Genomic DNA, 14100 nt, shown 5'->3' with positions numbered 1-14100 from the left:
TTGAACCCAGGAGACGGAGGTTGCGGTGAGCCGAGATTGTGCCACTGCACTCCAGCCTCGGTAACAAGAGTGAAACTCCGTCTCAAAAAAAAATAAATAAAAAATAAATAAAAAAAATAAAGATCAGCGGGTTGCTTAATCTTTATTTTTCTGCAGACGTAAGTTATTGCCAGGAGAAGTCAAATGGCATAAAGGGGTGCAAGACTTGGCTTCCCTCCCAGAAGGAAAATACTGTGACCAGTTTTCTCAAAAACATGAACGTGGTTATATATACACTGATGTCTTTTTCTTGGAAGCCCCAAATGCAGCCCATTCCACACTGCTCTGCACTGCTGGCTTCTCTCCCTCACAGCACACAGCAGCCCGGGGTGGGTTCCACAGTGCTGGACACACTGAGCTGCCTCGCTCCTTCCAAGGCGGCCTCTACTCTCCCTTCCAGATGTGCTTACCCATTCCTGTCCCCATGCACATCCCATCCTCACCATTACAAACATGACTGTGCACACGTCACCTTGCAGCAGGCCAAGTGCGTTTCTGAGCTGCGCTTCTAGGTAGGAGACAGAGGGCACAGGCTCATGGACTTGGCCGCTCCTGCAAGCTGCCTTCCAGGAAAGCTATGCCAGCTACACCTGACCAGCAGCACTTGGAGGTGTCTGTCTTCCTCTGCCCCTACCTGCAGGGGCAGCCAACTTTCAGATGGTGTCAGTTGTGACAGCTGGCAAGTGCTTTGCTCTTTAAACTTTACCTCCTCTATTTTGAGTTAATCTGAACATCTCACGTGTTTAGGAACTATTTGTATTAAATGACCTGTAGTTACCTACGCCTGTTTTTCTATTGAGTGGTAGGTCTTTTTCTTATTATTACAAAAAAAAATTCTTTTTTTGAGACAGAGTTTTGTTCTTATTGTCCAGACTGGAGTGCAATGGCGGAATCTTGGTTCAGCCTCCCAAGTAGCTGGGACTTACAGGCACACACCACCACGCCCAGCTAATGTTTGTATTTTTAGTAGAGATGGGGTTTCACCAGGTTGGCCAGGTTGGTCTTGAACTCCTGACCTCAGGTGATCCACCTGCCTTGGCCTCCCAAAGTGCTGGGATTACAGGCGTAAGCCACAGCATCAGGCCAGAAGTATTTTTATATTAAAGAAATTAACCTGTTATCATTGATATAACTTCCATTTTTCCAGTTTTTCAACTTTATGATTATTTCATGACATGTAGAAACTGTCATTTTTATACTTAGCAATCTGTCGTATCTCTGAATCTTTTCTCATAAATGGCTTCTGGGTTTGGAAACAAACTTACAAAGCCTTCCCCAATACAAGGCTACCAAATTTGCCTTGGGGTTTCTTTTATATTTAAATCTCCGTCCTGCCTTGAACGTGGTTGTGAGGCTTCTGTTCACCTCTGGCTTGTGTTTTTCCCCAGATGGCCCCCAGCTGCCAACACTCTATGGAATAACCCACCTCCCTCCCCCACTGATTTGAAATGCCATCTTTTATCATAAAACAAACTCCCATTAATTATCGGAGCTGCTTCTGGACTTTCTGGTGTGCTCCATCATCAGTGTATGCATGCTTTGTACAGGTGTTTAATTTCTGCAGGCTTTAGAGCCACAGAGAACAGATCCGTGGATGCTTGGGCCCCAGGAGGTTAGGGGGTGCAGGGAGGAATCACGGGGTGATGGATGTGTCCAAAGGGGCACCCCGGGCCAACATTTGGCAAACTGTGTCTTTCTGAATAATGCATGCAATCTATTGTAGGTCAATTCCACCACATAAAGCTGTGCAAAAAAAAAAAAGAATATACGAAAACAAAACCTTTCTATAGCTTTTAAACTGTGTTTTCATATTTGATAGGGCTAGCCCCTCCTCAATATTTGTCTTTTATAGACTTTTCCTGTTCTTGCTTTTTTTTTTTTTTTGCTATTCCATATGAACTATAGAATTAATTTATCTAGACCAGCCTGAGCAATCTGGCAAAACCCTGTCTCTACAAAAAAAAACCACAAAACTATTAGCCAGGCATGGTGGCATATGCCTGTAGTCCCGATTACTTGGGAGGCTGAGGCAGGAGGATCACTTAAGCCTGGGAGATGGCGGCTGCATTGGGTGAGACTATGCCACTGCACTTCAGCCTGGGCAACAGAATGAGACTCTGTCTCAAAAAAAGAATTAATTTATCTAGTTCTGAAGGCGAAAATCATATGTACATATAAACATGCAAGCATACACACTTTAAAGGCTCATCAGGTAGAACACACCCCAAACACGCAATACTCCCTTCTCCGCACGTGGCTTCTCCAGCATCAACGGCCCAACCTAGAGGACACGGCTCAAAATGCTACAATGACAAGGAATTGTAAGTGGAATACCCACCTACCGCTGCTGGTGCTGGGGAGAGGAAACTCATATTCTACAAGCCAAACTGCTTGCCACATGTAAACTGAAACAGACATCATTCTTCATACCGGGGTATGCTGCTCTCTTACTGCCATAAAACAAACAGATGAGGTAGAAAGGCGCTAAAATGGGGTCCTAGTCCTATTTCGGATTATCTCAGGGAGAGCTAAGGATCGTAAATCATTTTAAGTTAGCTCTCTCTCCAGGACAGAAGCCTGCTGGATGGGCCCTGAGCACACAGACTGTGTCCAGCCCTTCCCGAACATTCCACTTTCTTCCAGAAAGCCAGGGTGGTGCAGGCCAGTAACCTGGTGCACAAAAAGAGAAACTTTGGCTTGAATCACTCAGAGATATTTATAATGATTTTTCTTAATATAAAATATTACTGGCTGGGCGCCGTGGCATAATCCCAGCACTTGGGAGGCTGAGGCAGGTGGATCACGAGGTCAGGAGTTCAAGACCAGCCTGGTCAAGATGACCCCATCTCTACCAAAAATACAAAAATTAGCTGGGCACAGTAGCAGGTGTCTGTAATCCCAGCTACTTGGGAGGCTGAGGCAGGAGAATCGCTGGAACCTGGGCAGCAGAGGTTGCAGTGAGCCAAGATCGTGCCACTACACTCCAGCCTGGGCAATACAGTGAGACTCTGTCTCAAAAAACAAAAAAAATTAGCTGGGCGTGGTGGTGGGCACCTGTAACCTCAGGTACTCGGGAGGCTGAGGCAGAACTGCTTGAGCCTGGGAGGTGGAGGTTATGGTGAGCCAAGATCACGCCAGTCCCTCCTCGTGGCATTTGTGAAATTAACTCCTGTTCCTTCCTCCATTTACCATGCTGGCCACCTCCTCCTTCCTGCAGTTCTCTTCTCCCTGGACTCGGGTCTCTTGTTCCACTTCTCTGATGGCAACGTTCCTGCCCCACCTTCCCTGTTGCCCCCAAGACACACTTCCAGTACACTGAGTCCTCACCTCTCCTCTCATACCCTGCGGGACCCCTTCTCAGTCTCACTCAGCTCCCTCCGGAACTCAGCCAGTGTCTCAGCCTCTGCCGGCTCCCCGCCACCAGGACGTGGGGACTGACACAATTCTCTTTCTGATCTTGACGATTCCAGAGAGGCATGAAGCTACCACGTGCCTTCGTTTCAGGCTCTGGCTGCCACAACGGCAGGTGAAAGCCCTGACCTGCTGACCTTCCATCTTCACCAGCAGCCATTTCCGCAACACCACCTCTGCCGAGGGTTACCCGGTGACTATACATTCACGCACAACCTGAGACATCACTCACTTGCCTTATAAATCCCGCCTATCGGACACTCACATGCTGGGGGTAAGGATGTGAAAAATACGTTTAAAGTGGGAGCCGATTTTCAGCACTGCCAGTCTCTCAGTGATCTGAATCTAAGTTGCAAGATATCAAATAAACTGTTTTCCCTTTACCTAGCAATTCTGTTTTGGAAAATTAATTCGTTTATTTATTTAGAGACAGAGTCTCACCCTGTGGCCCAGGCTGGAGTGCAGTGGCACGATCTCAGCTCACTGCAACATCCACCTCCTGGGTTCAAGCGATTCTCATGTCTCAGCCTCCTGAGTAGCTGAGATTACAGGTGCACACCTCCAAACCTGGTTAACTTTTTGCATTTTAGAGACAGGATTTCGCCATGTTGGCTAGGCTGGTCTCAAACTCCTGGTGTTAAGTGATCTGGCCTCCCAAAGTATTGGGATTACAGGCATGAGCCATTGAGCCCGGCCACAGTAAATATATTTATAAGGAAACAAACAAAAGCATATATATTCACAGCAGCACTCTTTTTAACAACTAGAAGCAAAACAAAGAGCAATCGGGAAAAGGTCAGAACAGCTGCACAGCCCCACGCGGTGGGAGTCTACCCAGTTACGAGAAAGACCAGTCAGTAGGAAACAGGAAGACGGCAACCTCGGTGAAAATGTTCCCCAACGACCTGACGCCATGCCTCTGCCTCACGCCTAAGAGACAAGAGAAGGGCTCTGTTCATTCGACAAATGACACAGTTCAGCCTCTTTTTGACCCCTTCAAAACTCATGTTGAAATGTATGTGCCATCATAGCAGTATTCAGAGGTGAGAACTTTCAGAAGGGATCAGGCCACAAGGGCCCCACCCTCCGCGGTGGGCTTAATGCCTTAATAAGAGGGCTTTCCAGACAGGTGCAGTGGCTCACACCTGTAATCCTAGCACTTTGGGAGGCTGAGGCAGGAGGGCTGCTTGAGCTCAACAGTTTGAGACGAGCCTGGGCAACACAGTGAAACATCATCTCTTCTAAAAATAGAAAGAAAAAAAAATTAGCCAGGTGTGGTGGTGCATAGCTGTAGTTCCAGCTACTAGCGGGGCTGAGGTGGGAGAACTCCTTGAGACCAGGAGAGCAAGGCTGCAGTGAGCTATGACCACACCACTGCATTCCAGTCTGGCCGACACACTGTGACCCTGTCTCCAAAAAAAAACCAAAAGGGGTTTGGGGGCAGTGGGCTTTTGGCAGGGGCTCTCTCTCTCTGTCTCGCCCTCTCTCTCCTTGCCCTCTTGCCCTCCACCACGGGAAGATACAGTAGAAGGCCCTTGCCTGATGCTGGCACCTTGATTTTGGTCTTCTAGCCTCCGGCATAGGGAGAAATACATTTCTGTTCATTATAAATTACCCAGTCTGTGGTGTTCTGTTACAGCAGCACAAAACAGACTAAGACAAACACTGTCTAATTAGCCAGACTTCAGAAAAGCACCACATGGGAAAATGAAATGGAAAAATACGTCCTTGGAGTGTTACAATCTCCAGACAGCAGCCCACCACTGGACACACCACAGGTGGGCTCCACAAAAGCAATGAGAACAGGGAGTGAACAGCTGCTGGCTGCGGATGCTGGTGACAGGTACACGGGTTCACTATGCTCTTCTCTCTACCTCAGGTATGTTAGAAAATGTCCAGCGTAACAAATGCTGGTAAAAGCAGTGCTAACTGGCAAAGGTATCACAAGACTACATCTCATCTAGGATAACTGTTAACACCAAAATTAGGTCAGCTTTAAATTCCTTCATCAGATTTGGGAAAAGGAAATAGCCAATCATCCTCACACACAAACGAGTAGACTGCCTTGTATGCTAAACCACAGTGAATTGTGAAATGGTCAAAAACGTCCAGAGAGGATGGTGATTAGAGGAAGCAGCCTCAATCAACAGAGGGAGCCGGCACAAGACAGCACGCGGGGCCCAGAGCGACAGTGCTGCATCAGAACGTCTTCTTTAGGAAAAGTCCTCCTCACCAGAGCCCTTCTGGTAGAAGTGATGTGCAGGGCACTGGCCCCCAGCCATCAGGGAGAGCCCAAGGAGACGCCTCCAATGTCCTGCCTGCCTGGACGACCTCATCCACTGTGTCTTCCCAAAGCTTGTCAGGTGCCACGCTCCAGGTGTGGGCCAGGCTCCAGTGGTGCCCTCAGCCTGCACAGGAAGGACACTTCTGCTCCCGCCACAAGTGCGCAGGCCATTCCCACCTGGCAGGGGGACTTGCCCAGAGACGGGTGAAGTCAGAGCCCTGGGCGTGGCCCTGCCCCTGAAAGTCTGTGCAACCTCAAGATGCAATCACCTGAACCTCTCGACTCTTCTGTAAGACAGAGACACATCCAATGAACCTGAGCGGAGGCCCACCAACAAAATCAAAGTCCTATAATCTTTGACACCATCAAGGACGTGAGACAGGGAACCACTGAAGGCTGAAGGAGATGGAGGAGACACAGGACTCTGGAAGGGGTTCTGGACCAGAAAAGGAAGAGGCGCTGGAGGACAGGGACGACACCTAAGGGCTGACGTCCACATCACCCACGCCAGCGCACTACAGCAATGCTCAGTTCCTGATGGAGAGGGCTGGGAGGGAGGTACAGGCCTCAAGAGCCAGTGACCTTGCTCTGAAGGCCCGCGTGACGTGTGCAGAGAGGACAGGGCGGCCTGGTGGGAAAAGGCTAGAACAGAGAGAAGATGATGGCCCAACGCGGCACAACGATGGCAACTAGGAAACCCAGGGGCAGCTACAGGAGATCTCTGTACTGTTCTTGCCATTTTTCTGTAGATCTCAAATCACTTCAAATTTCCCTTGAAGGCTGAAGGGCCAGGGCAGGGAGTAAGATTTGAGCCAGGAGACGACCACAGGAGGTAATGGCATAAGGCCACAGAAAAGGCTTCAGCGATCACAATATGATAGATGTCAACTTCCTTTACTAGAACACCAAAGATCGCCCTGATAATCCGCCACTGTTTCACATCTCAGATCACACTCACTGGACACACGTGGACAGTAAGATGTGAAACTACATGTAAAATGCAAACAAGAACCACTTTCTTCTTTTTTTAGACAGAGTCTGCTCTGTCACCCAAGCTGGAGTGCAGTGGCGCAGTCAGGCTCACCGCAACCTCCATCTCCCAGGGTCAAGCGATTCTCCTGCCTCAGTCTCCTGAGTAACTGGGATTACAAGCGCCTGCCACCACACCCGACAAATTTTTGTATTTTTAGTAGAGATGGGGTTTCACCATGTTGGCCAGGCTGGTCTCAAACTCCTGACCTCAGGTGATCCGCCCGTCTCAGCACCCCCAGAGTGTTGAGATTACAGGTGTGAGCCACCGCAGCCAAGAACCACTTCCAGGGAGGGCTCAGAATACTAATCAACAGCGTTATCAACAGATGTAACTTCTCCACTTACCTCGTTGGCTTTTTTGATGATTTTATCATCCACATCTGTAATACCCATCACCATGACTATGTTGCATCCAAAAACCTTGGTTAGAATCCTTCTAATGATATCAAATCTAACATACGAGCTGAAAGAAAAAGAGTGTCAGGATGTCTTTAGTACACAAAGGCTCACAGTTATCATGTTTAAAAAAAAAAAATCTGCTACATTTTAACATGCTGCTCCCTGACGTCCCCTGTGTAACACAATGGTCAGCTTAAGGAAACGCCTTCTCACTGATGACACCAGGCCCTGGGCCACAAGCGTTCACAGGCGAAACTGACAAAGGTATTGCATCAATTTCAGGACATAATATTAGCATTTTTAGTTTCAGAGTTGTTGCTTAAGTGAGTTGAAGTCTATTTAATTGTATAAAAATTCAGTCATAATACAATCTCCCAGTTAAAATAGTGTTTTCACCATTATTGTTCATGTTCTAGAGTAATTCTAATTTTTCACTATGACAAAATAGACAGAAGCAAATACCAAATCAAAACAAGTACAATCCCATTGAAGCCATATAGGATTACTCCTAAGAACGCATACACTAGTACAGAATATTAAAAAATGCCAGCTTATTTATATACTTCTCTGTGGTAACTCAGACTTTTAAAACTAGAAGGGTTTAAAATCCACTTAGCATCTCAAGAATCTGTTTTCCATAAAAGCAACCTTAGAACTCAAGGTTATCTAATGTCACCCACACCTCTATCCATGTGGCCTCTCTACATTTTAGTTCATAAAACTGTTTTCTCTTAGGGTGAGGTGGGGGAACCCTAGCCATGTTACTGTATCACTTTAACCTTCCACACGCCTCCCCCTCACCCCACCACAAACACAGATGAGACCAAATCTTAGTTCCAGAGACAAAACTACCTCCAAAATTCCTCAACAAGATAATTAACCTTTACTGGCCTCAGTCTGCTCGCTTATAAACTGGGCAAAATTCCACCACTCCACAGGACTGCTGCCCAGTCCTAGTGCCTGCACAGCACTAATTCTAGAAACACAGAAGGGAGCGGTGGCTCACACCTGTAATCCCAGCACTTTGGGAGGCCGAGGCAGGTGGATCACCTGAGGTAGGGAGTTTGAAACCAGCCTGACCAACATGGAGAAACCCTGTCTCTACTAAAAATACAAAATTAGCCAGGCATGGTAGTGCATGCCTGTAATCCCAGCTACTGAGGAGGCTGAGGCAGGAGAATCACTTGAACCTGGGAGATGGAGGTTGTGGTGAGCCAAGATCACGCCACTGCACTCCAGCCTGGGCAACAAGAGTGAAACTTCGTCTCAAAAAATAAATAAAAATAAAAAATTTTAAAAAAGCTATTACTACCATCATCATCACCATGCTCTTCATGCACCTCAAGTTCGGAAAGACTCTACAAGATGTGAGATTTATAAGGAAAAAATTACATGAACCTAAAGCAAAGGAAAACAGTCAAGTCCCTTGCTTGGCCCAGAGGAGCCGAGGCTGAGTCCCAGAACTGCCCTTGGAGACAGCGGGGGCTGCACAGCTTGGCAGAACTGGCAGAATGCAGGACCTTGAGCGACTTGAGACCCTGAGATGCTGTAGGCAGGCTGTGACCACAGGGGCCATCCTACACACAAATGTGCACACACCCCTGCAGGTGCTAGGCAGCCGCGTCAAAAGAACATGGCATCAGGAGACCTTGGCTTGCTTCTCCGACTCCACCATGAACCACGTGACCGTCAGCCTGGCTCTTTCTGCCCCGTTTTCTCCATCCATAGGGTGAGCATACTCATCTGGGTGACGATTCATTTGCTGAGATGATTCATTTGCTGAGTCTTCCCTCAAAACACTCCAGTGTGACTATCTGGAGGCTACAACACACAGTACCCTCCCCAGCCTGGCTGCAGCTGACTCCCCATCCCTTCCCCTGCTCCTCCCCACTGGCACCAAACTGATCTATTTGTCTACCCCAAACAGGATTTGCATCCCTCTGACAACCTCCTCATTTTTCAGGGCGTCTCTTTCCAGTGAACTGCGCCCTACTCATTGTTCAAGTTCTGCCCTTCTGCTGCAGACACTGTGCGGATCCCTGCCCTGCTGGAGCTGAAATAATTAGATCATGCTAATGACATCAGATGATTACGTAAATAACCACTCAAGTAGTACAATGCTAGGAGAGCTGAGGGGGGAGAGGGAGGTGGGGCAAGGGAGCCTCTTCGGGTCAGTGACAGTGCAGGCCAGCTCAGATCAGCGAAGGCCTGGAGGGGCTGGCCAAGCTGACAGGAAAGTGGTCAAGGGGAGAGTCCCAGCTCCCACCCCCAACCCCCGCCCCAAAGGCCCTGTGTGGACACAGCTTATAATAAGCATTCAGCTATGCACTCAAGATGTGTGTTCTTTTCTGTATTCATAAAGGTAAATATTATACAAATTAAAACTGCAAGACTTGATTCTCCTAGTTGGAAATGAGAAGAGATTTCTTCCCCAACAACTTTTAGGATTTCTTACTCAGTCCTCTTCAAATGCATGTCAATCTTTTAAATGTCTAAATAAACCTCTTGGCAGTCTTACAACTCAAGAAAATTTCAAGCAGGGTGTGGTGGCTCACCCCTGTAATCCCAGCACTTTGGGAGGCCAAGGCAGGCGGATCACTAGGTCAGGAGATCGAGATTATTCTGGCCAACATGGTGAAACCCTGTCTCTGTTAAATATTTGAAAAAAGTTAGCTGGACGTGGTGGTGCATGCCTATAATCCCAGCTACTCAGGAGACTGAAGCAGGAGAACCGCTTGAACCAGGGAGTTAGAGGTTACAATGAGCCAAGATTGCACCACTGCACTCCAGTCTGGCAACAGAGTGAGACTCCATCTCATCTATAAAAAAAAAAAAAGACAATTTCAAAACGTGGGACCCACCTCTTTCTCTCCCTTCTACCTTTGTGGAGAGGTTTTCCAGGTTGGGTTTGTTTTTTTTTTAATATTTCCCCAAGGAAAATAAAGCCCCATTTCCCAGTGTACTGGGAGGAGATGGGCCTGCCTTGTCATCTGATTCCACACTGTAACTCACCCGAAGCAATGGGTCACGCTATGGTGAGTGTTTGTCTTCCCTCCAAATTCATGGTTGAATCCCGAACTCCCAAGGTGATGGCTTTAGGAGGTGGAACCTCTGGGAGTGATGACGTCATGGGGGCAGAAAGCTCACGACCGGGCTAATACCCTCATAGAAGACCTCAGGGAATTCACTCTACCTTCCACCACGTGAGGACACAGCAGGCAGACCCTCACCAGACACCAGATTTGCTGGTGCCTTCATCTTGGACTTCCCAGGCCCAGAAAGAAAGAAAGAAATTTCTGTTGTGTGTAAGTCATCCATTTGAGGATATTTTGTTACAGCAGGCTCACAGACTGAGACAGGCTGTGTCCCCAAAGCTCTATAGAAGGATGAGATTTCCTTCTGTCTCTGCAGTTATTTTAGCTCATCCCCTTCTGGTTTAAGGCTTATTCAGTAACAAAACGGTTTTCTTTCTCTTCTACCTCTGTGAGAGGTTTTCCAGGTTGGGGTTTGTTTTTTTTTTTACTATTTCCCCACGTTTTATAATTTAAGAAAGATGTCAAAACGTGTTTTTGATAATAGTATGTTAGCCCAAAGTGAAGGGGAAAAAATGACTCCTAGGTGATTTTATTTTTGTTGTAAGAAAACACAAAAAAAGGTTCCAATCTTGCTTGGCGATAGTTTTTTTTTTTTTTAAGTATACAGAGTAAATGTGACTTTTTACTTTTAGTCTAGGTCTGAACAATATCAAGTTTTAAAAAATGTACAATGTCATTTTTGTACATTACGTTTTAATTTTGTCAAATGTAGGAGGCAGTACATCTCATGGTTAAGAGGTCAAGAGAGCAGCCACCTGGCAGTCAGATGAACCAAGCGTCGCCCAGTTCAACACCTTCTCAACTTGTAAGCTTGGGAAAGTTACTTGTCCTCAATCACTGTGAGCCCTGTGACATGTCACATATCAGGTACTGTGTTATGCAGGATTTTATGGGCATTATTTCCTAAAATTGTTATAAGATCCAAATTATCATTGTCATCTCAAAGATGAAGAAACCAGGACTCAAAGCAATAAAGTGATCTGCCCAGTGCTGTGAAGCTAAAAAGTGTTGAGGCCCAGGAAGGATACCAAGTACTAGCTCGGCCAGGAGACGCCCACTCAGGCGGCGCTGAAGGAAATGAGAGGCAGATACCTAGACAGAAGAGCAAAGTGGGTCTATCCCAGGGGCCAGCAGTCTACCGAGCTGAGAGCCTCAGGGGCTGACAGCATTCCATGCTGAAGGCCGCAAGCAGATTCTCATCCACGCATTTATTCTCTCTTAACAGGTGATTATTATTAGCAAACAGGTGTTCTGTATTTTCTCATCAAAAAAATACCAAGTAGGTAGCTGTTACCCGCTTACCACTGATTACAGACAAACTAAAAAGTATTCTCCACGAGAAGTCACGGGGGCAGGGTCGGATATCCCAAAGCATTGTTTTAACTGGTGTATATGTACACACTATCCTGCCGCGTTGGAATGCCCCACATGGTTTTCCACTGTGGGGAGTGGGGGGTGGTCGGCTAGGTTTTCCTCACCATCGTTCTTCCTAGCAAACAATATATTCTATCATACACTCAGCATTCATCAATATTCATAAACTTAGTATTTCTCAACAGAATGACTCTGCCCAGATGGACCCCGGGACCCTGCAAAGGCCTCTTGATGTCACCAAACCCAGAAAGAAACATCGAGTTCCAAAACGGGTCATTTTTCAGTACTCTACACTGCTTCCCTGAGTTTCCTCACCTGTAAAATGGGTGTAAGCGCTCAGAAACGCTACAAGAACCAAACGAGGTTGTCACAATTCCCACAAGTAGGAATTATTCTGCATCCGTATGTTGTCACTTAGATAAAAGAAATCAGCAAAAGGCTTTCAAAAATAAATGGTTCTTTGAAGTATGAAAATTCAAATACAGGAAACTCACCAAGCATGGCCGAGGTGCGCATGATCATAAACAGTTGGTCCGCAGCTATACCTGGAAACAAAGTTAAAATCCATCGTGTGGAACATATTTGCAAGAAAAAACATTCGATTCTCAGTTCTAATGATCATATAATACTTTTTTTTTTTTTTTTGAGACGGAGTCTCGCTCTGTCCCCCAGGCTGGAGTGCAGTGGCACAATCTGGACTCACTGCAACCTCCGCCTCCCGGGTTCAAGCGATTCTCCTGCCTCAGCCTCCCAAGTACCAGGGACTACAGGTGCACGCCACCACCCCCATCTAATTTTTGTACTTTCAGTAGAGATGGGGTTTCACCATATTGGCCAGGATGGTCTCGATCTCTTGACCTCGTGATCCGCCCGCATCGACCTCCCAAATTGCTGGGATCACGGGCGTGAGCCACCGCGCCCCCGCCAGTATAAGATACTTTTTTAAAGTATCTACTTCTAGGGGATGCATAGCCGTGGTTTTATTATCATACTTGCTCAATTCATACCCAAACTTGTAAATTGCACTGCGCATCCCCAGCGTCTAGAACGGCGCCCGCCACGCAACTTCCTAAACACCCGCCCGAAGCCCCGCCCCTCAGCCGCGCGAAGTCCCCGCCACACTCGGTACCCCCCGTTCCCTAGTCCCGTGCGGCCCACCAGGAGGCGGCTTCGGCGTGCGCCACGATTAGGGGTTCTTTCCTCCCGGTGAGGCTGTTGTACACCTGCACGCCCGTGTTGTGGCCCGTAGGCTGCCGCCAGGCCTTCCCGCGTCCCCCGCTTGCCGCCCGGCTCGCGGGCCCGCGCCACCCAGCCCGCCCGAGGCCCAGCGCGGCAAGGAGCAGCGGAGCACCCAGGCCAAGGCCCGGCGTCCTCAGCATGTCGGCGGCCGGCGCCAGCAACTGGGCGGAGACTGGAGCCAGGCCCGGGACGCCGCCCGGCGCGCAGCAGCAGCAGGACCGCGCCCCGCCCCGCCCCCAGGCCGGGAGGTCCAGCCCACGCCCTTGGGCCACGCCCACTCCCGGAATCGGCCTCGGGCAGCGCCTCCTTCCGGCCTGGCTCAAGTCGCCGGCGGCAAGGGTAGAGAACCAGAGCCTGAAGGGGTGAGAGCCGGGAAGGCACGGCGGGCCGGGAGAAGGGCGGCGCCGCGCCGGAAGACCGTAGGAAGAGGCGGGACCGCGCCAAGCTCCTCTCCTTATTAGCCCAGGTCCTGCGAGGCGTTCGTGTGCGCGCGGTACCAGCTTGGACCTGTCCGCCGCGCGGGGGAGCATTTACTGTGCTAGCTTCTGCCGCCGGGTCCTGGCCTGCTAGCGAAGCATGTGTGCACCCCAGCGCACCCCACGTCAGCACCCCAATACACAGTGTCCGCCCCAGAACACACCATGTCAGCACCTCATTACAGTTTGCATCCCAATACAGCGCATCCCAGCACACACATCTGCACCCCCATACAGTGTGGACCCTGATATACAGTGTGCACCGCAGCACACACCTCGCTTGCACCCTAGTACAGTGTGCACCCCAACACGCAGTATGCACTCCACACACCACGCCTGCACCCCAATACAATGTATGCCCTAATACAGTATGCCCCCAGCACACACCACACCTGCACCCCAATACAGTGTGTGCCCCAATAAACATGCACCCCAGTACACACGACGTCTGCACCCCAATATAGTATGCACCCCAATACAGTGTGCACTCCAATACAGTATGCACCCCAGCAAACACCACGCCAGTACCCCAATACAGTGTGTGCCCAATACACAGTATGCACCCCAGCACACACCACGCCCGCACCCCAATACAGTGTGCACCCAATACACAGTATGCACCCCAGCATACACCCTGCCTGCACCCCAATACAGTGTGTGCCAATACAGTATGCACCCCAATACAATATGCACCCAATACACAGTATGCACCCCAGCACACATCACGCCCGCACCCCAATACAGTGTGCGC

General features: G+C 48.8%; 1 protein-coding gene across 5 annotated transcripts in view; it reads right to left on the bottom strand.

Annotated features, from left to right (window-relative positions):
- CARS2 (cysteinyl-tRNA synthetase 2, mitochondrial) overlaps positions 1 to 13036 on the bottom strand; it is a 67916-nt gene extending 54880 nt beyond the window's left edge. For 2 of the 5 annotated variants that reach the window (XM_012464754.3, XM_012464756.3), the window contains exons 1-3: positions 12793 to 13036; positions 12129 to 12179; positions 7112 to 7229 (exon numbers count right to left, since the gene is read on the bottom strand). In XM_012464754.3, coding sequence (XP_012320177.2) covers positions 7112 to 7229; positions 12129 to 12179; positions 12793 to 13013 — 390 coding nt within the window. In that variant the 5' untranslated portion in view covers positions 13014 to 13036. Of the gene's footprint in view, positions 1 to 2377; positions 2780 to 7111; positions 7230 to 12128; positions 12180 to 12626; positions 12631 to 12792 lie in introns of those variants that run through there. The other 3 variants (XM_012464757.3, XM_012464755.3, XM_021667876.2) reach the window with 3 other exon arrangements.
- Positions 13037 to 14100: the final 1064 nt, after the last annotated feature.

This window comes from Aotus nancymaae, unplaced genomic scaffold (assembly GCF_030222135.1).
Source record: "Aotus nancymaae isolate 86718 unplaced genomic scaffold, 86718_ANA_hifiasm-v0.15.2.pri h1tg000044l, whole genome shotgun sequence".
Classification (NCBI taxonomy): domain Eukaryota; kingdom Metazoa; phylum Chordata; class Mammalia; order Primates; family Aotidae; genus Aotus; species Aotus nancymaae.
The sequence above is the reverse complement of the archived record's forward strand: the minus strand, read 5'-3'. Positions and strand labels throughout refer to the sequence as shown.